This window comes from Humulus lupulus, chromosome 7 (assembly GCF_963169125.1).
Source record: "Humulus lupulus chromosome 7, drHumLupu1.1, whole genome shotgun sequence".
Taxonomy (NCBI): domain Eukaryota; kingdom Viridiplantae; phylum Streptophyta; class Magnoliopsida; order Rosales; family Cannabaceae; genus Humulus; species Humulus lupulus.
Window position 1 is genome coordinate 4,271,880 of NC_084799.1, and position 27,107 is coordinate 4,298,986.

A 27,107-nucleotide genomic window follows, 5' to 3' on the forward strand; every position below is an offset into this window, starting at 1 on the left:
GTTTGTATTTTGCCCCTTCATATACCCCATAATTAATATATACCTTTCTATATTATATCTAATCAACTTGAGATACACCGCCGTGGGTTTAGTCTTGCGGTGGCCTCTTGTTTTGTTGCAAGAGGTTGGGTTTCAATTTGGACTCTGACCAAAAAATTTGTAAATATGTATATATATGCAGGTTTGTCCCTTAAGGTGGTGCTATTGGTCTCGAAGTAGTGGTACTACTGTGGTAATATAAATTATTAATATATATATATATTTCTATTCATTACAACAAAAAAGTACTTTTAGAGACTACGAATGTCACCCTTAATAACCCCCAAAATCGCCTCTAATAATATCAAGGGCGACAACATGCTTTGCTCCTACTACTTTGACAGACACCCTAAAAATAGGTTGTACCATAATCATTTTTCACCCTAATAACAAGTAGTCATCTCTAATATTTTATTATTAGGGACAACTTTTTTATTATTTTAATATATTTTTTAAAATAAAAAATTAAAAAAATATAATTTTTTTAAATAATATTTTTCAATTCATAAAAACAATAACAATTACACCTTAATTAAATATTCAAATTAATTCACTGAAATAACAAAACTAATATTAATTAATATCCATGCATATAATAATATATTAATTAAAAGTAATTATTTAATATAAACTTCCTAATCTCTCAAATCTGCAGTGTCGTCCATATTGTCTCCTTTCGGTGCGTGCGGTGTCTGCCAAGTCTTTGTGGAGGTTGTGGTGTTTGCGGAGGCATCGACCACAGATACTGTCGATGTAACAATGATCCTCATTCTCCATTCATGTATGGATAGGGATAGGGCGGAGGTTGAGACGACGGTCCACTCATATGAGGAGGGGGAGGTTGCAACAAAGGTCCACTCATATATGAGGAGGATAAGCCAGAGGGTACGTGTAACGCCCTAAACTCCAGGGACCGTTACGGTGTGCAATTTGAACGGTGCTAAACTCGTTAATCAAGTCATTTGGCCATAATCGTGTAACTAAGTATGATTAGCGGTTTAGGATTAAAAATTTTGGTTAAGATATAACGTTTCACTAAAACGTTTACTGTATACATTGTGATTCCAAAAATATAATTTAAAGGTTAATTACAAGAAAATATTTACAACTAGCCGATCTAAGCGGCAAAATAGGGTTTAACCCTAGTTCCTCTTTCAACCCTCGGTCGTGGCGGTCGAGCAGCCGTATATGTACACATCATTACCTAAGCTCTCCAACTCAAGGATAGTCCAGCTTTCTTTTGCCTTTACCTACACTACATAGCACTCGTGAGTTGAAGCCCAGCACGAAAACTCAATATGCTCATGAAGTAGTAACATGTCATCAAATCGTAAAGTGCATGCCTAGCAATAATAGCCTTAATCACACATGCAAATAAGTTTAAAGAATGATGGTTGTGGGCCCTGCCCTCCTGTATGGATGACTATCAAGTCAAACCAAAACAGATGAGTGATTTACATCGAGGTTCCGATAACCATACTAGGGCTTATAGCCCTAATCAAATGAGTGACAGAAGAGTAAGTCACTAACATGGGATCTGCACCCTTAGATGAGTGACTAATAAGCAAGTCACTAACATGGGATCTGCACCCTTAGCCATGTGACGATACGATCACCTGAGCCTTCTGGCCCTGGCTCTGAGTAACTAGTCATAGATTAGACAAGCGCTTTTAGTTTTTCATTGAACTTGGGGTCGGTCCGGCATTAATGCTCATGATAAGTCATTCAATGCAGATGTCGATTAGATCTAATCTTTTCGGCTTTGCGTTCATGACGCTTATGCCGCTCTTGACTCATAGGTCAATAACACACGACCAATGCTCAGTACCGCTGTCGAACTTGACTAGTAAGTCACAGCTTCACAGCCAGTTCTGACACCATTGTTGATTCTGACTAGTAAGTCAGTGCCACGCACAAGTAAGCAATGTTACCAGGCATATATCATATGTCAAATATTTGAATGTAGGGCATTCAACATGCTTACCTAACAATTGCTAGCATAATTAGGATCATGCACATACACAGAGACTCAAGCTCTGATCAATCTCATATTCAACATTCATGGCATGCCCTAACCACATGTTTCTCATGCATCACATACTGGGTGCAGTTTTCTTACCTTTGGTTCGAGTGAGAAATAACAATTAAACGACCATTGAGAACTGTAATGCCCCGAAATCTCCGATGAGGTTTAATGGCGGGATTAGTAGGCCAGGAGGGCCATACTTGCTTAATTATTCCATTAATCGATAATATGATTATATTATGATATGATGTTATATGCGTGCATGTGGGTCCACATTTGAATATTATGATGTTTTGGTAATTTGGCTCGTTGAGGGCATATGTGTGTATTTTGGGTGCATGTTTGTGATTAATTAATATAGCCACATTATAAGGTGGATTAGTTCGAGTTATTCGGCATGAGACGATCTTGAGTATAAACTAGCGATTTAGCCATAACAGGTTTAAGTTCGGGACTACAAAAAAGGGGACTTTTGCCGGCGCAAATTTGCGCCGGCAAAACCCAGGAAGTTTTTGCCGACGCAATTTTGCGCCAGCAAAGAATCGCGTCGTATCTCCGGGGCTAATTTCACTTTTTCCGACGCAAATGTAATGCGCCGGCAATGATCTTTTTTGGCGATGAAAAAATACGCCGGTAAAAATAAGGATGCACCGGTAAAAAAAAACATTCACGATGTGCGGAAAACACTTTTAGCGGCGCAATAATGAACCGGCAAAAGTTGACTTTTTTAGTGGCGCATTTTTGCGCCAGGAAAGGTGTATATGTGAAGTTAATATTGAAACTTTTTGCCGACGTAATTTTGCGCCGGTAATAGTATTTTTAAAATAATAATTTTGATTAAATTACTAATTTTATTTTCAATATATTAATATTAATTAATAATTTTCAATTTTAATATATTAATAATTATTGAATTTTTTTAGTAATATTATTTAATTAGAAATAAAATTAAAATTTTATAAATAAAAAAAAATTACAACTATTAATATTTATTGTCTCCACCAAACATGAAAATATAAAAATAATTTAGTAAAATAAATATCTCATAAATTAAACTTTAAATAAAGAGAAAAAAAAGTTCTACAAATGAGTACTGCCCACCTCATCATTCCCGCCCCCGTCAGCATCATCGTCCTCGTCCGAATCCTGGTCTGGTAAGTCAACAGTAAAACCAGGAGCCAATTCACCAACCTGCTTCAACAAAGCACTGAGCAGGAGATCTTGACGCCGTTGACGACTCTCAAGTTTAGTATTATGCTTTTTTAGGTTATGATTTTCTAGCATAATGTCCTCAGTTCGCTTGAAAAGGCTGTCCATTTCAGGTGGCAATTGTCCGGACATTTGAGAAGTTGACGAAGATGCTGCCCTCTTTGCGCCAATTGCCTTCAACCTAGGCAACCCCCCAAACCCTTTCTTATAACGCGAGCGGGGTCCAAGGACATCCGTGACAATATCCATATCAGGCGGGAAATGACCGTCGACATTATCGCCGACACAAGAAGCAGCAGATGATACAGGGGCGGTACTCTGCGATGCTCGACGCTCGGTCATCTCATTCTGCACAATAAATAGCACGTATTTCGAATTCCAATATAACATTATTTGAAAACCTAACTTATAAATTTTTAATACAACAACATATAAAATATAAGTTTATTATCTATCTGCCAACATCCTATCATTAATGACTGCAGACCAGTGATTGAAAAAGAATGTAATTAATTTTGTTCCCGTATCAGGTAGCAAGTGGGCTAAAGTAAATTTGGTCATGAAAATCCATATCTGATTCAAAATCATGAAGATGTTGTTGATATATACGGTAAGTGCAGTTAATTCCATTAATGGGGAATTTACGTCTCCAAACATATACATCAACTATATTTGCATGTTTTTGATTCAGATATGGATTTTCATGACCAAATTTACTTTAGTCCACAAGCTCCCTGATACGGGGACAACATTAATTACATTCTTTTTTTATCTTAGTCCACAATCATTAATCATAAAAATATTGACACATAGATTATAAAGATTTCATTGTTAAACATTTAATTAATAATTAATAAATAATTACTAATTGACAACAACCAATTAATATTTATTAATTATTTACTAAACTTTTTTAAAGTTAAATGATTATAAATTAGTTAAGGTTATGCAACTTACATGTTTTGTCGCCGCTGCATCACTAATCCACTTATCCTTATTCTTGTGGAGGTGCTCGAATGTGTCGATCATGCTCGGGAGCTGGCCAGTAGATGGGTCCATCTAAAAAAGAAATTATTTAAACATTGTGACATTTATAATATTTTCGTAAATGTAAGGATATAGGTTATTATAATTTACGTGATCATAAACATGGGCAACGATAGATTTGGAACCGTGTCCTCCTGGTATGGTCATTTTAGCTCGAGCTTCTTTATTTTTCTTCGATATACGCTTCAAAAAGAAAACAGTACTCATTAATCTAAATTGTAATTTTATAATTAAAAATTAATGTAAAATCTACGACATACCTGGTGAGAATCAGAAGCCCAAAAATCACACAGAATTGCCCAATCGGAAGAAGTAATCGACACAAAAGGTTTTGACTTCGCTCTCTCATTGTCCACCTCTCCTCCAACATCTACCCAGTGTTTATTCATCGTGTGGCACCAATCAGTCAGATGTTTTTGCATTTGTCTTACCATGGCATCGTTGATTACTGGATTGTCTTCTGGATAAATGAATTTTTCCTAAAATCACAATTAAAATTGGAATTTGTTAAAATATTATGAAGATAGACAAAATATTTAATAATGAGTTATTAAAGGTTTAAAAAATGCTTACAGATATTCTCTTTCGAATAACTTCGATATCAGCTAGTTTTACTTGTTCCCAAGCTAGTGTAGTTGGGGGTACGGTGCTACGCAAATAACGAGCCATGGAATTGTTGAACCACTTGCCGTACTTTTGAATAGATTTTCCAGTTTGTTCATCAAACTTTACTTTCAAATGACTAACTTTTTTTATGGTCAGCTCCTCGATATTGGCACCGTAATAAGCTCCCCTGCCTCTCTTGGAGCCACCACCTGTGTCATTACTTGTTTCGGCTATTCTACATTAAAATATTCATTAATTAACTAATTCAAATTATGTATGTCTGTGGTTTTTTGTTATAAAATTAACATTTATTCATTATGGTATTTCCAAACCTACCATATTCCGACCTAGTGGATCCCTTGGAGATCGTAAGGAGTCATGTACTTCTCCTCATTTTTTTAAAATGTTTCTCAAACATTTTAACAAAATGAGGAGCAGTACATGAATACATTGGCTATCCCCAAGGCATCCACTAGGTGCATCACTATTATTTTTTGTTATAAAATTAATATTTTATTACTTATTGTATTTCCCAACTTACCCTATTCCGAATTAGTGGATCTCTTGGAGATAGTAAGCAGTCATGTAGTAATTCTCATTTCTTCAAGATGTTTCTCAAACATCTTGAAAAAATGAGAACCACTACATGAATACATTAATTATCCCCAAGGCATCCACTAGGTGCATCACTATTCTTTTTGTTATAAAATTAACATTTTATTACTTATTGTCTTTCCCAACCTACCATATTCCGACCTAGTGGATCCCTTGGAGATAGTAAGCAGACATGTGCGAGTACCCATTTTTTCAAGATGTTTCTCAAACATCTTGAAAAAATGAGTACCAGTACATGAATACATTGACTATCCCCAAGGTATCCAATAGGTGCGTGTGTATCTATATCTGATACTATCATTAATTAATGATAATAAATAAAGTTTTCATTGAATTAAATAAAAAGTTACATACACTTGTTTAAATTACATATCACTGTCCTCATCATCACTAACTACAACATCATTACGAACATCACTATCACTATCACTATCAACTAGAACATTATCGTCATCCTCATCGTCTTCATACTCGGCCAACGTGTCCTCTTCAAATTCATCTGAACCTTCGCCAACCAAATCATCGACGTTGTACACTTCAGTGGCATTGACATCAACCCGATCATACTGAAGATTATCAAAAATTGGAAGTTCTACCCACAACTGAAATGAAGAAGAATTAACTTCTTGCAATATTGGTATATCATTTGTGGTCTTAGTATCATCAACATCGGAATTTGAGAAATCCCATACATTCCTCGGAATGTATTCATTAACGAGCCTCCAATCATTCCCATTTTTCACATCTCGAAGATAATACACCAACTTCGCTTAAGATGCGAGAACGAAAGGATCATCTTTATAACATTCTTCTTTCACATATACGCTCGTAAAATTGGATTCCACTTTAATTCTACTTGTATTGAACCATCTACACTTGAATAGGACAACACTGTAACCCATCAAGTAGGACAATTCAATTACTTCTTCCAAAACTCCATAGTAGTTCACTCCTTCCTCACTTGGCACCATTACACCGCAATTTTGTGTTTTAAGCTTCATATCACGACCACGAGTCACAAATTTCACACCATTCACAATCATCCCTGGATATGAATACACAGTGCCGCTTGATTTGTTTGCGAGCATACAATTCATTATTCACTTCAATAGGTGTTGACTCATGCAAACTGTTCACCTATCAACATTAACATTGAAAGTTAGTTTTGGATTGATTAAGTGGGGTTTCAGAAAAGAATTGACTAATATACATACTCTTTCTTTGAACCACTGAGGAAAATCAGTTTCTTGTTGAACTACAAGATTCGAGCCCCCCGTCTTTTTAATTCATCTATATGCTCACTACAAATGAACAACAATATTATGATTTTGGCATTTACTCGGTATATAAACCAAACATCATTATTGAAAAAATACTAGAAAACACACCTAAGGTACTCCTTAATTTTGGCACAATTGTTCAAGATATACCACTCAGCCTTTTGCTTTAACTGCGGATTGAGGAGCATACTTGATTTCTTACCAAATGGACGACCAACAGCCTTATAAATAGAATATTCCCGATTTGGTTGGGATTCAACGCGATCATCATTCCTCTCAGGTCGATTGAATCGAGTCTCAACCCCCCGCAGGTACATTGAGCAAAAGGTTAAAGCCTCGTTCACCACATAAGCTTCTGCGATTGAACCTTCCGGACGTGCACGATTTCTTACATACTGTTTATAAACTGCCATCGAACGTTCAATGGGATACATCCACCTAAAATGCACGGGACCGCCAAGAATTGCCTCTTTCGGGAGATGCAAAACCAAATGCACCATAATGTCGAAAAATGCTGGAGGAAATATCATTTCCAACTTGCATAAAATGGTGATAATGTCTGTCTCCATCTTCTCAAGGTCTTTCACATTTAAAGTCTGTGCACAAAGTTTTTTGAAAAAACCGCACAACTCAATAATTAGCTTCCGAACTTCAGGAACCAAAAACGACCTAATTGCGGCGGGCAACAACTGTTGAAACAACATGTGGCAATCGTGTGATTTCAGCCCAGTTATTTTGCCATCATTGACATTGACATTTTTCGAAAGGTTTGCAGCAAAACCGTTTGGGAATTCAACTGACTTCACAAATTCACAGATAACTCGACGCTCCGAGACACTGAGCGTGTAACTGGCGTGCGGTTTCTTCCACTTGTTTCCCTCTTTGCGGAGGTGGAGTTTTTCCCTAATTTTCATGTCTGCTAGATCAAGTCTTGCCTTGTCAGTGTCTTTAGATTTTCCCTCTAATTTCAACAAAGTTCCCAAGACACTGTCGCAAACATTCTTCTCAATGTGCATTACGTCCAAATTATGCCTCAACAATAACTCCTTCCAATAATCAAGCTCGAAAAATATGCTCTTCTTCGACCAATTAAGTTCAATCGGAGCCCTTTTGCGTTTCACACCACCAAACTCTTTGTGTTTCCCAAGATGTCTAATCAGCAAATTCTCTAATTGCTTCAACACATCATCACCGGAGTAATCTTTCGGTGGTGGCCTGAGTTCCTTGTTACCGTCGAATAGTGCTCGTTTGCTCCTCCATTCATGATCCATATCAAGAAACCTCCTATGGCCAATGTATGCAATTTTACTTCTAATCCCTACAGAAGGAGTTTCTTCATTGCATGTGGGACACGCCTTGTACCCTTTTGTGCTCCACTCAGACATCATAGCATAAGCTGGGAAGTCGTTAATGGTCCACAAGATTGCTGCACGCATATTGAACAAGGTACTATTTTATGCATCTCATGTCTCGACACCATTCACCCATAACTCCTTCAACTCGTCAACCAAAGGTCTCATATAGACATCGATATCTTGTCCAAGTGAAGAAGGACCTGGAATTAGAATAGACAACATTAACGACTGTTGTTTCATGCACTTCCACGACGGCAAGTTGTATGGGACAAGTATCACAGGCCACATGCTGTAAGAGTTGCTCATGTTCCCAAAAGGATTGAAACCATCTGTAGCCAACCCACGCCTAACATTTCGAGGTTCGGCTGCGAAAGATGGGTACAACTCATCAAGGTGCTTCCACGCCTTACTGTCAGCGGGGTGCCTCATCACACCATCTTCCCTTGGCCTTTTAGAATAGTGCCATCTCATATCCTCTGCAGTATATCTGGAACTGTACAGCCTTTTCAATCTCGGCGTCAACGGAAAGTACCGCATGACCTTATGGGCCACTTTCTTCCCATTCCCACGATTATCTTGCCAGCGACACTCACCACAAACCGAACAGAATTCCAAATTCGCATTCTCCTTCCAAAACAGTGCACAGTCATGCTTGCAAGCATCGATGGACTCATATTCTAATCCAATACTCCGCAACTTTGCCTTCGCCTCATAGTTAGACTTAGGTAAAATTGTTCCGTCAGGCATAGCGTCGACTAACAATTCCAGCAAACCATCAAAGTAATGATTGCTGCACTTGTTAATAACTTTGAGATGCATCAACTTCACCAAGAAGTTCAACGCGGAATACTTTTGGCAACCCGGGTACAGTTCACTTGACATCTCCTTAAATAAATTGTCATACTTGTCGCGATGTTGAGGATCATCTTGGGGAGGATCATTATAGTTTCTAGCGGGAACATCATCTTCAGCGTAAACATCCTCCAGAATATCCGCTATCTCATCTCTATCATGATCTCATACCACAGCTGGTGGCGACGGCAACGTCTCTCCATGGTAATGCCACACTTTGTAGGACTGTACGATGCCATTGTTGAATAAATGCATCGAAATTGCTTTTATAGGCTGGAACTTAACATTCCCACATTTCTTGCACGGACAGAGAACCAAACCCCGATCATTCAACTGATTTTTAGCGATATAGAAGAACTCCTTAACACCATTTCTATACTCCAGAGACCAACGATTCCTTGCACTCATCCAGCTCCTGTCGCTCGCCATCTTTAAGCGAAATAATGAAGAAAATATTAATAATTGTCTTAAAATGAGGGAAATGATAGTCAAAGTATTTCATGACTGTTTGTCTCCCTAATTATCACTAACTGATAATAATATCCTATCCCTGGCAAAAATAATTATTTATAGAGATATTTGCAGCTAAATTACTCAAACTTACAACTTACTAACACTTAAATGACACGTGGCACCACATGATTGGTACACATTATTATTATTATTTTAAATAATTTTTCATAAAAAAAAATCATTTTATAATTTTTATTTTTTTTTAAAAATCCAATTTATTGTTTTCCAATTTAAAGGTAACAAAAAATAATTTTTTTTTCATTTTTTACAAAAAAAAAAATCAAATTTGTTGCTTTTAATCAATTATTTAGGATTAAGTAAAAAAAATATTTAATCTTAAATTATTGCTTAGATTTTAAACAAAATTACTTAATCTTTAATTGAAAAAAAGTAGACAAAATGATAAATAGGAAGATTTTAATAATAATAATAATAAATTAAAAAATTTGAGGATACTAACAATATAAAATTAATTTTAAATTTTTTTTTATTTTTCTTACTTAATCTTAAGTTGAAAATTTTTTTGAATTTTTTTTTAAAAAAATGTAAATTTTATTTTTTGTTAAATTAAAAATTATTTTAAGAATAATAACAATGTAGACCAATCATGTAGTGCCATGTGTCCGTTGACTAGTCTACTTTAGCATTTACTTATTTATTACTTTTAATTTAAAATTAATTTAATTATACATTAATTTAATTTTGTAATTTTTTATTAAATTCTTCCATTTGTATTGGATTATTTACTTAATCAATAACTATTTTATTAAATCATTTATATTTTCAACTTTTTCAATTACAAAACATCTAATATTAATGTTAAAATTAATTATTAATTATTATGATTGGTAAAATTCATCAAAAAAATAATTTTTAACTATAATTTTACTAACTCCAACAAAATTTGGGCAGCATAACGACTATATTTTAAACTATCCCAAAAATTAAAAAACCTACAAATTAAACACATATAACCAGAATATTTCCAGAGCAATATACAGAACATTCTCATAACATGCACAACATACACCAAGATTAATAACATATATCAAATCTTTTTATATCATTTTATATCAGTAACATCAAAACAATTTATTTAGTAAATATTTATAAACAAATAATATTTAATATTAAAAATATAATATATATTTTTTAATATACATAATCTAATCTATTTTTTAATATACATATTAAGCATTAAAATTAAAAAATATACATACTCAAATCAATTTTTTTTTAATAAATACTAAAATCATATTTTCTTTTTCATTATTAATCTCATTTTTCTAAAACTACACATATTTATTTATTTTTTTAACAGAAAAATATAATTATAATACCAAATATCACACACATACATTTATATTAATCAATTTTCTAAAAAAATTTAACATTAAATAAACACATATACACACACATTTACACATATACATAAACATATATCCATAAACAAACATATATACATATATATATAAAAAAGACAAATTTAAATATGCATATATATATATATTAGGATATATAACATATATATAAACTGATATATATAAATATATACATATATATATATAAACTGATAAATATAAATTAATATATATAATCAGATATATATAAATCGAAATATATATATAAAAACTGAAATATATATATAAACTAACCTTTTTGGACTTGTTTCACCGAGAGGAGCTACAACACACCTGGGAGAGAATAACAAAAAAAATACAATTACAAAACAAAATATAAAGAAAAAAATCCAAAAATGTTAAAAATTTTCTCATTTTGATTTACTAACCTTGAGAGAGAAGCTTCACTAAATGAGTTGAGCCACGGTGGGATTATGGCTCACGGGTAGTTGGAGAGATTATCACAGAGGAGAGAGAGAGAGAAGCTTTATGTTTTCTGAGAAATAGAACTGAAATGGGGAAGAAGGAGGCTCGCGGCTGAGTATTATCGTTATGACTTTTGCCGGCGCGTTTCGTTGCGCCGGCAAAAGTCTAAAAATGCGCCGGCAAAAGTATTTAGTAAACCCTACTACAAAACGGCGTCGTTTTACTTATTACGACTTTTGCCGGCGCATTTTTTGACTTTTGCCGGCGTAACGAAACGCGCCAGCAAAAGTATACCCACCTACCTTATTTGAAACGTGTTAAAATTTAAAAACACGTTGACTTTTGCCGGCGCGTTAGGTGAAATGCGCCGGCAAAAGTTTGTGGGTATTATTTTGAAAATCTGATGACACTTTTGCCGGCGCAATTCGAGGTTGCGCCGGCAAAAGTGCTGCCATTTTTTAAAACCAATACCTTTGCCGGCGCAACCCCTAATTGCGCCGGCAAAGGTGTTGATTTTTGCCGGCACAATTCACCAATTGCGACGATGAAAGTCATTTTGGCCGGCGCAATTCCGAATTGCGTCGGCAAAGAGCTTATTTCTTGTAGTGGGGCTCGGGATGAGTCTCGGGGTGATTTTAATGATTAGAGCGTTACCGGGAATAAAAAGGTAACAGGTTGTGAATTATTGGTGTATGGCTCTAATCGATATCAGTATTGTATGGCTCTAAGGCATTAATTCTGGACCGACCCTAAGGTCGATGAAACTTATAAGCGCTTGGCTAGTCTAAGACTAGTTACTGAGAGCCAGGGCTTAAAGCCTAGGTGACTGTTTGTCAAGTGGCTAGGGAACGATGTTCCAGGGTTATGACTCTATGGTCATGAGGAAGGTTATGTTGATGACTATTCATCATGCACCTATCCTGTTTAAGCTAGTGAAAGGATCACTTATCCATTAAGCCCGAGTGAAATTAATGGAAGGTAGATACAAACTTAAGTTTTCATTCTCACTAAAATTAATGAACACTCAAAACAATCAATATATATGTATATATAAAAATATGTACAAATTGATATATATATACACATACATATACGGACACATATATATACATATGATCACACCAAAACACAAACAAAATCAAAATTAAATTTAACTCACATATATATACACATACACACATACATATATATAATCATTTATACACAACACAAAATAAATATATAGATATTGTGTGTGAGAGAGAGAGGGGGTTGTGGTGCTCAATCTGTGAGAGAGACAGAGAAGGACGATGATGGTGGCGTGCGGTGGTGGTGCATGGTGGTCGCGGTGGTGGTCCGTGGTAGTGGTGGTGGATATATCGATGAGGGAGAGAGAGAAAGGGGTGAATGATAGTGATGGTGAGGGAGAGGGCTTTTGGAGGTGAGGAAGAGAATGAGAGAAAGGGAGAAGAGAATTGGGGATTGAGGAGGAGAAATAGCGAAATGGGTTAGGGATTTCTTAGGTTTTTTTTTTTTTTCGAGCTTCAGAGGGAAATGATGGAGAAGAGGAAGGGGATGGGTATATATAGTTATTAGGAGCGACGTGTCGCCGCTAATATTAAAACGAATCGTGTCAGCTAAGTGAAACTAGAAAAATTTCTCTTATTTAATTTGGGTCAAAATTTAAGATTATTAGCGGCGCCTTTTTGTCGCCTCTAATATTATTTTGAATATTAGTCGCGACCCAAGTTTATCGCCGCTAGTAATAGGGTTATTAGGGGCGACTCATAGAAGATCACCCCTAAAGACTTGTTTTCTTATAGTGATTTTATATCTAATCAAGTTGAGAAAAATTTATAGTGGGATATGAATACTGATATGGTGATCTTAATCGTTCATCCAAGGTAAACGACCATGACAAATGATCAAAAGTATAATGTAGGATTACTCCTCATCAAAAAAAGAATAGAACAATAATTTATTTTTTATTATTATTATTACTTTAAGAAGTGATTTTGTTTTGTTAGGAAATGCAATTTTATATTATTCTAAATCATCGAATCAACAGTTGAATTGATCATACAGATATTAATTATTGAAACCCTAATTACATCTAACAAACATCCAATTAAGTACTCTAGAGTACATTAAACCTTAATCTAAATACATAAAACAAAACTTACCATGGATTCATTTTCTTTTTTACAAGAAGGGAGACAAAAAAATCAATTGCCATTATTTTATTGGGGTTTAGGAAGAAGTTAAAATGTACACATATTTTTTTCAAAAGAGAAATAGTTATTGATGAAATCAAGCTTCGATGTTACCGAGGAGACAGAGAGCAGCAAAGCAAAGCGTGTTAGATGAGATGTTTCATTCTCTCTCTTTCTCTCTCATATGTCTATGTCTTTACAAACATCTCTCTCTGTTTTCAAAAGCACACGAGTTTCATTACATATGTTCTTGTTCTCTTCTTTTTCTTTTTATCACTATTCCAAAATCCTATTCATTTAACATTTATTTATATATATATATAACTTTGGGATTGTAATACCTACATATATATTCACTTCTTTCATTTTACTATATTGTATTCCGTAAATAACACGTACAATAAATATTTGCGTTGATATGTCAAAAACTATATTATTAAATTGATTTTACACTAAACATTAGGTACTATTTAACTTTCATTTCTTTATTATGTATCATTATTTTAAGGATAAATAGTATTTTTTTTTTCCGAATTATAATTCTCGTAGAGTTTTGTCGCCCAAATTTTTTTGTGGCAAAAATGCTCCCAAACTATAGAAACTATGTCCATTCTATTCAATTTTTGAATGGTTTGTGGATGTGATTATATGTGACATGCATAATTGCAATATGATGATTGAAACTAGTCAAACTCGAGTTTATTATTAGTGTTAAATATACAAATATTAGTTCAAAAAATACAAATACATACTCTTAGAATTTATCATTAGATTACTATTTATGCATGTAATTTTCGCCTAGACTCTCAAATTGCATCACATTACGTCATATCAGTACTACATCATCAAATTGTGTTTAAAAAATCATCGAAATGCAACAGAATTGCACATTTGTAATGTTTTTTATAGTTTAAGAAGGATTTTTGCAACGCAAAATAATTCGAAGGACAAAACCCTACCAGTGCCATAGAAAGAGGGAAAAATGTTATTTATCCTTATTTTAATTAATATGATTAAAATCAAGCTCACAACTTTTGATTGATCGATCTCAAACTATTTCGGACTTTATATTAACACAAAAATAATATAAGAAAAGGGCCTCGATCATTCTTTTATTTGTTAATTAAGTTAATTTTCAATATTTATTAGTTATAATAGAGTATTATTCTCTATTTTGAATTTTTTTCACTCGCATTCATTTCCAACTATTATTATACCAAACCAAACAGAAAGTAATAGTATTAGTACGTATACGTACTCTGTACATATATATATCATAACCTAACAGCTAATAATCTCAGAATTTTCACAAATTGATATAAATATATACATATATATATATATAAATCTTCACTGTATTTCTTCTACATATATGTTCCAAAAGACGAAAACCCTACTGATCATATACTGATAAATCTATATTTTTCACACGTATGTAGTTTATAACTATATATTATAATCATGTATTCACACCCGACACATCCATGTACATGATCAGTCGATGCATGCATGAGCATGCATGCATGGCAGAAGTGACACGTGGCATAAGGAACACGTGGCAGAAGCAAGATAAGCATGGAGATGCATGCAGTGGGTGGCAGAGGGACAAAGGGCAAAGGCCATATATGACTGACTGAGTAAATCTATGAGAGAGCATATAGTAACAGGCAAAGGCAAAGGCAATGCCAATGGCAAAGTAGGGCAAAGGCAAGTGCAATGATTGAGCAATATACACTGTTTGCATAAAGATATGACGTCACTTTTGGCATTTAAAGCATCTCTTTTCTTCTGTATATCGTTTTCTTTTTCTTTTGTCCATAATAACAGCAAGTACTTCTATAATACCTATATAGCTAAGCCACTAGCTTAGCTTTTTACGTACACTTTGTCGTTTTCTTCTCTGCAGCTTCTTCATCATCAAAAACTGAAACTGTTACAACTTGGACTGAAGAAGAAGAAGAAGAGGAGGAAGAAGAAGATATTATGTATATTCACACAAACAAAGATTTTCTCTTCTCCTTGGCCAAGCCAAGATGATCATTAAGATTTTGCTTATAGGGATAGAAGAAGAGAAGGGGAGAGAGGGTTAGAGGGGGGGCTCACCTCACGTGGGTGGTCTTTCAATTCCCTCCTTCCTCTTTGTCTTGCTGTTTGAGTTAACAAGTGTATTTTTCTTTGGGGACTTAATTCAAACACTTTTGGCACAACATGAAATGCCAACAATAACTGTCAACTGTAGTAGAGTAGTCGTAGTACTTGCATAATTCATTGAAAGCACCTGCCTAGTTTTCGTGGAAAGAAAGCTCAAACCAAATTTATGCTGTCCACAAAATCAAAGCTTGAATATCCTCCATTCCTTTTGTCAACACCAGTTTTGCTTTGACATATTCATATAAATATATGTATATATACTTTTGAGTCTTTGACAATTGATAACAAAGAACAAATAAATTAAAGGTGTGTTGGTTTGTTAGTGTGAATTTGGAAATTTTGTAAAGCTCTTAGTTGCTACGTACATATAAAATAATTTCAAATGACAATAGTTTCAAAAGGGTATTAGTTGTGTTTGAAAGCGAGTTTGGGTGAAAAATAGTGAGAAATGTCATTTCAATCAGTCATGTGTGTCTTTAGATAAAGAGACAATTTTCTTTGTCATCTCATTTGCATTGAACAATCAATCAATCATTTTCATACTTGGAAAGACAGTTAATCCTTAATATTAGGGATTATTATCTTCCCTAGCCAGCTACTTTGTCTTTTTTCTACAATGAGAGGGACTCATAGCCAACCATTAACTCTGACAGAAAGAGAACCGCAAACAACATTAATGGATATAAAGACAAAATGACTCCAGCTGATCTGCCAAGGTCCAGAGCAAATCCAAGAAAATGGACCATTTGTGTATATACCTATATCTATATTAAAGAAGCAAATCGCTTGATAAGAAAAACGGATCTCTAACTCTATAGTTTATAACACAACCCAAAAAGGAAGAAATAATAATAAAAGAATTACTACCAAAGAAGACAAGAGTAGTAGCAGCCAAAAAAGAAGAAAGAAAAGCTAGTTCCGGTGACCAACTCCGAAGTGAAACCTCTTATTTTGGCTATCACTAAATGCATATTCCAGCCGGAGAGGACCCAATGGAGACTCCAACCGGATGCCAACCCCATATCCATATCCACTTCCAGGCTTTAGCCTAGCCCCAGCTGGGTCACCTAGACAAATCATACACACACACACACCTTTAATTCAAATATATATATCTATATAATTTATGCAGGAAATTTGCTTAGAATAAGAATCCTAAACCAGCCCCAAGTTGTTTTGATTCTGAGTCTTTCAATAACTTTTAAAAAAGAAAGGGAAACCTACCGGGCACAGTTGGGCCTGATCCAAGATCAGTTCCATAGTCAGCAAAAATAACACCTCCAACAGGTCCCACCTACAAAACAAGATGAAGAAGCCACCAAGCCCTTAGAATGTTTACAATTTAGAAACACTTGAGAAACTTACAAGTCACCAACGCAGGCCTTTAAAAGATTTTCTTGGACTTGCACACGAAGAAATGTTTACAATTTAAATATTATTTTCAATACATACTATGGGGAAAGAAATTTCTCCAGAGCCGATCGCATAAGACCGACCAGATCCAACTGCGCCTTCTTCATATCCTCTAACACTATTTGTTCCACCGATGGTAAAAGCTTCGTGGGGTGAAAAATTGCCCACAACATGACCACCGGATAAACTAGAAATGGAGACAATATTGAACCATTAAAATAAGCATGATTATCGATTGCCACAACAAAAATAAGAACCAAAACAACTCAGGCAAGCAAGGATCTAAAAATACATCGCAGTAACAGGTACAATACCTTAAAAGAAGTCGAGCTGGACCAATTTGAACATCCTTCCTTGCACGGGCATTCACGCGGTTAAAGAACAAACACTCTGGAAACACAGGAAGTCCTTGCTCCACATTGAAAACAATCTACAAAGTCAACAGAAAATCAGGCAAGATGCACATTGAAATATACATACAAATGGTGTGTTTGAGTGTTAGGCAGAGGGAACTTCCAATTACTAACCATTGGCGATCCATCAGCAGAACCAGTGTAGACAGTCTCAAACCTAGCAAGCAATGTATGATCATAGTTCTTGCCGCTGAAACCAAAAACAGAAACTATAACCACTAAAAATGGTATCTGAACATATAATATAATAGTCCCATAATAATATTTGCCTCCAAGTAAGCATACCTAGCAGTAAGAGGGCTGCCAAAACAATCCTTGATTATATTTTCTCCCTTTTCATTATGAGCTCCAGTTTGCTGGTAGAAGATACAATAACAAACAAACACATTCATTCATACGAGCAAAAAGCTTTTCCACAACAGATTAGAAATGGCATTATGACCATTGAACACATAATTTGGTATCACCAGCATCCGGCTAACTATGTACCTGAAAGATAAGTCCAGCTGTGCCACTCCACTTAGGTCTTAATGGTCGGCTAAATTCAATACTGCCTGTGACACGAGCAATGGTTGGGCTAAAATCTTCATCATGCACCTTACCATGAACAAGTGTGCCAGGGGTTCTTGAATTCTAGCAAAATAATATCGCTCAAGAGTTTAATATTTCTTTTATCACGAGAAAAAGACGGGATAATATAAAATAAAAACATATAATTACCTGAACCATAATTGTTCTAGAGGTCCGCTTGTCATCTCCTGCAATCCATGGATCTGTGTAGTTTATCCGAAATATCGAGTCAATTTGGCCTCTTTCTAATGAAACATGGAATTTCTGGTTTCTTCCAAATAGATTCCTGTGAGAGTATGCAAAACTGCAATAGAAACAATGTATAAATGAGCCAAAAATAGCATAAAATGCAATATCATAAGAATGTAACTGGATTTTAAACCCAAACAAAATAAAAGCTCTTTATAAATGATTAACATACAAGCCCTAAAGTGTTTTGGGACTGAACCCATGGCTAAGGCTTTCATTGAGCCAAAACCTAGAGAGAAGCTAAAACCAGGGCAGAAGGCAACAATCTCAAGCCAATTTTTTGGAAAAATTAACTGTCGCCCTTCATTCCATTCACTAGTTATTACACAAGGACAAAACTCAGTAAAAGGAGGCTATTTTTACAATTTAGTTACAATACGGAAAAAAAAAGCTATGTGACACAAAACTAAATGCATAAAGTTGATGTAGGAAAATAAAACTACATATTCCTCATTCCAAGCCCTGCATCAGATTATGGTATGGTTTAACCAAGTAAAGAAAAAATTTGCGGGCTTACCTTCCAATGAGTCCTGGTATAAGTCCATTTGTAGTTCTACATTATAAAATAAACCGCATTAGCATCATATGAAAAGGCAATTACATTATACCTATAAACTAATTATATAGAAGTAAATTACAATTATGAACATTACTTACCCACTTGATATACCACCACCAGCTGAAAAACCTCCACTTGGACGCTCAACGACATTCATCACCAAATCAACTTTACCAGTATCTGAAACATGGTTGAGAAAAATTTCAAATAACTTCTTGAAGCAATGTGAATGAACAGAGAGGAAAATTCCCATTTAAACAATAAAGATCTAAAATTTAATTTCTAACATTTGCCCAGCTGTAAATTAAAATATAGATTGTTTTCCTGAACTTGCATTCTGTCTCAAATGTTAATTAGTACTAAACCAGCTAAACACTTTTCAATATACTGAATACAAAGATTAACAAATATTCCACACAAGTTTTTAAAAAGCAGCATGATTTAAAATTTATTGCAAAAACACAACCGAATTTTTTTAAAGACCATCATCAATTTTTCACCTGAAGGTTGGGGAATAATCCTAACATCTTCAACGATTCCCATGGTCGATACAGTCTCCTCATCTCTTTTTCCTTGAAGCATACTGTAGACCTACGATAATGATATAATCAACTCAGATGCAAGAGCATAAAAAATTAGAAAATTCTTGAGATTTTAGCTAAAACCACTCCACTTTCACAAGGATTATTCACAAAAAAAAAAAAAAAAAAAAACCAGTAAACCAAGGGACAAATCATTCAATTTCAGTTTCAACTACTTTACAGAAATAAGGGTTCATTAGTTCACAGAAAATGAGAAGTACAAACACTTCTGAAAATGACTTCAAAAGGTAAAGCTTTGGTTCCTCAAAGTAAGCACACCCAATTCTAAAAAGAAATGCATTGCAAAGTACAATGATGTTGACATAGGAAAATATAAGTCAGGAAAGTACCTGTCCTTTCTTGGTTGTAAGCTGGGATAGTATAGTTTCTGGCTTTGTCTTCCCTGTAGTTGGCTCACCGCTGAAGAAGATTTAAAAAAAAAACCAACAACGTTATAAAATTTTCATGTAGCCATGCTAACCACAGACATGTAAATCAAATTTTTTTTGAAAAAAAAAATGAGAAAGAGGTCGAAGAAACCTCCTCTCAGACATGTAAATCAAATTGATTACTTGTTCTTACCTTTTCCTATCAAGAAAACGTATGGAGATATTATTGACCTCAGCTTCTGCAACTTGTAACTTAAGAATACCCCCAGAGAGCATCTCAACACCTAATACCTAAAAGAAATGAAGGATAGAAACGTACGTTATCATCTCCAGTTCTTCATAATTTATCACAAACTAATGCAATTTAGGGTATAATACAAATCAGGTCTATTGATGGACTGATATGAAAAATAATGATGATAAAACTTGAAGCTGACGAACTCACCATGGCAATAAGACCGCGCTCCATATACCAATTATTGATAGACGATATCACATTATCCAAACGCCGAAGGTTAATAACTTTTCCTGCACAACTTGACACCAAAATACTAAAATCAAACATGCCCTGATAACAAATAATCTCAGAAGCAACATAGTTATAGCCCATTTCACATATGAATGATTAGAACAACTCACCATATCCTTCACGAAATGAATCCTCTATAAACTTTGCCGGAAGAACATTTGCTCCTTCAAAAACCAGACCTTGAAATTCCTGATTTGGTTCTACCTTGCACCATAAAATAAATAAATAAATTACAATTAAACCAACACAAAAAGCCAAGCATGTTCTTGAAAAGTATCACTTCACGAGTGCTTGTTCCACTTCTCTCCTGCGGCGTCCAGGTAGTGCATCATTTTCACTCACTCTGGCCCCTCAGCACAGGAATTGGATGGATGACTCAGTCTCTCTTGAATGAGGTGTCAAACTGGTCCTCAGAGCCAGGATCACTGATCAACATAAATCAAATTAACCAAAAGCAAAATGCTTATTATCTATACCTGAAATTCCAATCTGATACCGTCCCTTGTATCGACCGCAACGGGCACGCAAGAGTAGAAGTACCCACTTCCAATAATTCTATGCACGTCCTCTTGAACTTCACGCACCGTGAGCGCCGAGTTGGGTCGGCAAGCTTTAAGGGCCGCCAAGGCCTCCATTTCGAGGTCTTTCCTCTCAAGCTCATCGCCATCCTTGTTCCTCACCAATACTTCACTTATCAACACCCTCTCTTCGTCGTGTCTACTCGGCGAGTGCCCCTTCTGCTGCTGCTGTTGCACTTCCTTTCCCTCTGCTCCTGATTGAGAAACGTCGTCCGGACGAGCCACTGATAACGAAGCCGAACAGAGAAGCGGCGACTTCCCAATAGAATGACCATCTTTCTCCTTCCGAGTTCCAGACCCGGAGCGAGTCAGCGACAACGACGCCGAACATAGAGGAAGCAATTTTCCGATCAAACCTCCATCGATACCTTGCCTCGGCCACCGACTCACCGATCCACCCCCCCGATTCGACTCAGTGGTTCGACTATCAAGCAATGGCGGAGGTATCGAAGATGAAGGGAGGAGCTTAGGGGAGAGTCGTTGGATTCCCGGGTGAGTTTTAAGCGAGTCTACAAGTTGAGAGAAGGAATTTCTGGTTCTTGTGAAAAGAAGGGAAAGGTCGAAGGGCGGTGGCCGAGAAGGTAAAGGAACCTTGATAGAAGGAGTCGTGGTGAAGCAAACGTCGTCGTTTGCCGGCATTGTTGTCGTCTTCGTTGCAGAGACTGTTAGCTCCGATCGACGATTGATGGGTTGTTAGGGTTTTGAGAAAGGCTTTATCTCTCCCTTTTTTTTTTACTTCTGTAGAAAATAAATAAATAAACATGTTTTTGGTTCAATAAGCACGCGTCAGTTATTTGTGAAACGACATGTCGTTTACTCCTTCTCTTATAAACTACATGTCATTTTTACTTTATTAGGATTTTTTAAAGATAATTTATTTATTTTTTTATAACCATTTTAACAATATTTAATTTTTAAAATTTTTATTTTAAAATTACAATTTGTGTATTTGATAAAGTTACACGAATTAAAAAGGTCTAGACTCATGAATAATAGATTACAAGTACTAAAGTTATAGGGTACCAAAGTTTGTATTGAAAACATCGAATTTTCTTTTTACAAAATCTACAAAAATATATATATATATGTGCATAAATTTTAAAATGGAAAAATCTAAGAAAATTTCTCTTTATTTTAATATTTATATTGATGTACTCAATAACTCTCATCTCAAGTTACAGAAATTATTCTACTTTCACTTTTCACGAATTTTCAACCAATCATAAATTAGAAGAAAAATATATAGGACAAGAACAAAAAAAAAAAGGTTATCCCTGGCAATATGGATAGATGTTTCCAATGAATAATCCAACTGAATATGACAATGGCACAGTCTAAGACAAAAAAATAGAGAGGCAAAAATAGATAAACCAAACTTGGTGATGATATAATATAATAAGAACTAGAAAAATGAACTGAGCAGCCTTCAACAGCTCATATAATCCAATGATTATGCAACAAAAAAAAACCAAAAAAGAATCCTTTTTAAAAAAGGAACAAGTCTCAGGACATAATCCTCCTCTCTAAAACTAGGTTTGGTTATTGAGTAGAAAAGAATTTCCCAACTATGATTCCGAAAGTAAAAAAACAATAACATTTTCATCAACGTCCAAGGCAAAATGGGGTCCAAGTTGTTTAATTAACCTCCCCCGGAGCCGTACTTCTTTCCGAAAACAATGACCTGAAGCTTGTCATAACCGGCGAGCACACCAGCACCGGCGACAGCACGAAGGATGTTGGCACCAGCTCCCTTGAAGAGAGATTTGGCACCCTCGTTCTTAAGAATTTGAGAGAATGCATCGAAGGAACTCTTGTACTTGACGGCTTCGCCAGACGTCATCATCATTCTTCTGCGGACGGTGTCAATTGGGTAGGATGCAAGTCCGGCACCATTGGTGATAACCCAACCAAGAGCAAAACTAGCAAAGAAACTATCCTGAAAATAGTTCCAAAAGAAAACGAGTTATTACCTTAATCACTACAAGTAAGAAAATTCACAATATGTAATCAAATTATGAGAAACTATATGACATATGGTGTGGTTCATAGCCCAATCTTACCTGCATCTTTCCAGTTAGGATCACAGGCTTCAAAGAATCATACATTCCGAAGTACAAACCACGGTAGACAATGATACCAACACAAGAAATGTTGAAACCACGGTAAAGGCCAGCAATACCATCAGATTTTAGAGTCTTTCTGTAGACATCGACCAAACCGTTGAATTGCCTCTCTCCTCCCTTCTTTGCTGCCTTAGAATCATTTGCCAGACGGGTTCTGGCGTAATCAAGAGAGTAAACAAAGAGTAAAGATGAGGCACCAGCAGCACCACCTGACCCCAAGTTACCAGCAAACCATTTCCAGTAACCATCTCTGTCCTTCTTGAAGTTAAAGAGTCTCTTGAAATAGTCTTTGAATGCAAAGTTCAAAGCCTGAAATGTTTTAGACCAGGACAACCAATAATGTCAGCTTGGCAGTTATCACACAGAAAATCAAAACCTTGAGATACAAAGAATTCCAATAAAGATAGTAGCAACGAACCTGAGTTGGGAAATAACGGATGACATTAGCGGTGTTTCCTCTCCACAATGATCCAAATCCTTCATCTTTGATAGTACGGCGAAAGCATTCTCCAATACCCTTGTAAGGTTCAGAGAGCCTACCAGCCTTGATCATCTCATCCTGGTTTTGAATCAAGAGCTTCACACGCTCAATTGGGGCAGCAGCGGTTTTGGACACAGCAGCTGAAACTCCACCCATGAGAAAATCAATGGCGAAACCCGCAAGTCCTTTCTCTGATGGGGCCTGGACAAAAACAGGTGATGAGGCTGAAGTGATCATTGACAGGTCAACTCGGCTTGAAGGCATCAATGCAGCACTAGAATAATTTCCATAGGAGAAACGCCTTTGATGAACCGCAGGCCTGGGAAGACCACCATAGCGGCTCTGAACATCATTGGAAAGGCTGGAACCCAAGTGGAGTTGACCAGCGAACTTTTGCATCACAGATGGATGTTGGTGCTTCTCAGCCATTGCTTTTGAACAAAAGAGTCACTTCTGAAGAACATACAACACATTTGTAATGAGAAAATGAACTGTTTTGATATGGTACAACACAATTAGTATTACTCATACAACAAAACGAAGAGGGTTTTAAAAAAAAAAAAACATCATTGATAATAATTAGTATTACTCAGCAACATCAGATTGGAATGAATCTACAAATGCAAACAAACAGTCATCAAACATCATAACAGATTAAAAAGTTATATTTTTTTTTAATAAAAGATCAAAGAAAATACGATAGGTACATATACTTTGAAAAAAAAAGTTCTTTTCCAAGCAAATAAAAAAACTTTTCATCACAGTAAAAGTGATAACTAGCAAATACAAATTCATTATTTTTAAAAGACTATCCAACGAAGGTCCAAAACAAAAGGATCTAGCTACAGTTAATCGATTGACAACCAGACTCTAAAATTTCAATCTTTTCAGTCAAACCCACTTAGGAAAAGAAGCTACAACTACACAGAGATCTAATGAACCATAACATATAAACCTGTTTATCATAGAAAAAAAATGTTAAGATCCAACAATCCCAGATGCAAAACAGATAGATCACAAAGACCCTTTTGCGAGTTCGAAATAAAAACACAAAAACAACAATACCCGAATCCAGAAACGCAAGAAAAAACTCACCCAATAAAACATACAAAAACAAAAACAAAAAACCAATACAGACCCAGATCCGATCAGATCGGTTAACAAGAAACAAATTAGAGACAAAGAAGAGTACCCTTAAGCCTTAGCTCTTGGAATGTGAAAGGAGGAGAAGAGCACCACAGAACAATGAGGTTAAAGCTTGTGCGAGCGAAGGCCAATGTAAGAGGCTGCTTATCAGAGGCAAACTCCGCTTTTAAAGCCTCATAGTCCTCGAAAACACAAATAAGGATCCCATTATCTGGTGCATCGCGGGTGTATTGTATTCAATGGTCTTTAGTACATACTTTGATTTGAATGGGTTGTATTTGGGAAAATATCACAGTGGGAAGGATATAAAAGTAATTTACGCGAAAGTTAACGGCCAAGAAAGTTGCGTTCAAAATGAATTATGTTGAATTTCAAAGGGGCACTTGATTTTTTGTTATTTTTTCATATTGACCCCAATTCATCTTTTTTTACCATCTAAGTACTTGAAGTGTATTGTTAGAGGTTGATTGATTTCTATTTTGAAACTTGAAATTTAAGATGTGTTTTTAAAACTTTTATTGGTTAGTTGTTTTTTTAGAAAGAAATAATAAAATTATGTTTTTAATTTTTATTAAGAAATTAGATATGTATTTTTGGAAATATTTTTTCTATTTTTTTAAAAGGTCTTACATTTTTAATGCTTTCGAATTTGTAAAATTATTTCCAAATTTGGTTATTGATATATTCACCCTTGAAGTTTTGCTTGTTTGAATATTTGGCCTTTATGATGTGTTTAATATTTAATTTTGTGAAATTTACTATCACAATTCTTGTGAAATTAAAAAAAAAAAGTATAAAGAAATCTAATTGTTTATCAGTTAGCCATAATACTATTGTTTACATTTGATCCAACCATTTTTATGAGAAGCAAATTTCAAATTTAAGCAAGCAAATTATTCTTGTTTTAGTATAGTGTTAAACATTGCAAGTTTTTGTCCAACAATTTTGATATAAATTATTCAAATTCGGTGTAATATTTTAAAATCAATTTTCTATAAAATAATATAATTTTTTAGACAATAGTATTAAGAAGAGTAATGATACGTGCACAAAAAACATACACTCAAACATTACAAACAGTGATATGCTAATTTAGCTTAGTCAATCACATTTATTAAAATTGAGACTCACTATTTGATGGCATATTTTGGGTGAATTATCACTTGGAGAAAATTTTATTTATATTTGGTACAATAATCTTCCCCAAAAATTTAATTATTGAATTCACATGGGGGAGTAAAGCTCAGTACAAAATTATTGGTGAAGCATTGGGATCAAAAGTGCAAAATGGTCTCTCATTCTCACAATTTTTTACATATATTAGGTATCTAATGGTCAAAAATTAAAGCCTGAAGACTAATATGCAAAAGTTGTAAACAATATGGACAAGCAAGTAATGTTTTTTTTATACATAGACAATAGAAGAATAGGGAAGTGTTAATTATGGAATGAACTTCTATGGAAAGTTCACTACTTTTTTGACATATAATTCTTCTAGAGGGCTGGAGAGTTGTTAGTTGGCAATTTTGACAATTAAGAATACAAGTCTTTAGGGAAAGTTGGAATTTTTATATTTTATTTATGTATCTAACAAGTAGTGGGAGTTCAAAAAAAGTGGGACTTGAAGACTACAACCAACCATTTTGTGGTACCAAAGAAAATGTGAAGTTTGGTAGTTCCTAAGATTCATTATTTGAAGATTTTTATACTTTTACAGGTGTAAATGGTAAAGAATCTAATTTATTACAAGTCAACACTCGGGACAAATTAAGATTGAGAATAATTTTAATTAATTTCTTTCTTTTCTAGCATTATTTTTTTCATATATTGTTAATAAGACTAAATATTTCATGTGCACAGTGCCCCACCTCTTAGATTTAAATATAAGTGCAATGTATTATAGAGTTGATATTTCTTTTCAGAAAAATATACACATATAGTTTGATTATTTAAGGGTTTAATTTTTTTTGGCAAAACCTATTGATTTTTATTTTATTTTTCCAGAAACAAGTCCAATTGTGATTTGTGTTGTATGCCACAAACCTTACTTTCATAAATGTTAAACAAACAAAACACTACCTTACAAAGTGACACATAGTGCACAAGCACAAATACTTTGTAATCAAAGAACCAAAAAAAAAAAAGACTTTGTCAATGGAAAAATCTAAGGCTATGATTAGTATTTTGATGATACCAAGTATATTTTATGTCATTAGGCTAACAAAGTCATATGAGTGACAAAGATGAGCATGCGGATGTTGCCATGTGCGTGCTCTAAAACATAACTCAACACACTTAGAGAAGGCAAGCATTAACCATGCACTTGTATATATATATATTTATATATTCATACGAAAAGCCATTC

The 27,107-nt window shown here is 34.8% G+C and overlaps 2 protein-coding genes across 2 annotated transcripts; both read right to left on the minus strand.

Annotated features, from left to right (window-relative positions):
- Positions 1 to 16,363: 16,363 nt before the first annotated feature.
- Positions 16,364 to 21,733, minus strand: LOC133790400 (outer envelope protein 80, chloroplastic). The gene is made up of 16 exons (XM_062228025.1): positions 20,891 to 21,733; positions 20,525 to 20,618; positions 20,331 to 20,413; positions 20,079 to 20,176; positions 19,847 to 19,916; positions 19,416 to 19,506; positions 19,014 to 19,095; positions 18,874 to 18,909; positions 18,258 to 18,411; positions 18,027 to 18,170; positions 17,823 to 17,893; positions 17,652 to 17,727; positions 17,439 to 17,554; positions 17,164 to 17,311; positions 16,936 to 17,005; positions 16,364 to 16,778 (listed from the first exon to the last, which is right to left on the minus strand). Exons 1-16 carry the CDS (start codon positions 21,629 to 21,631, stop codon positions 16,624 to 16,626), a joined length of 2,229 nt encoding a protein of 742 aa, XP_062084009.1. The 5' UTR covers positions 21,632 to 21,733; the 3' UTR covers positions 16,364 to 16,623.
- Positions 21,734 to 22,354: 621 nt separating this feature from the next.
- Positions 22,355 to 24,946, minus strand: LOC133790401 (ADP,ATP carrier protein, mitochondrial). The gene is made up of 4 exons (XM_062228026.1): positions 24,789 to 24,946; positions 23,534 to 24,049; positions 23,053 to 23,424; positions 22,355 to 22,928 (listed from the first exon to the last, which is right to left on the minus strand). The coding sequence occupies exons 2-4, from the start codon at positions 24,023 to 24,025 to the stop codon at positions 22,632 to 22,634; spliced, it is 1,161 nt and encodes a 386-aa protein (XP_062084010.1). The 5' UTR covers positions 24,026 to 24,049; positions 24,789 to 24,946; the 3' UTR covers positions 22,355 to 22,631.
- Between the last annotated feature and the right edge of the window lie 2,161 nt (positions 24,947 to 27,107).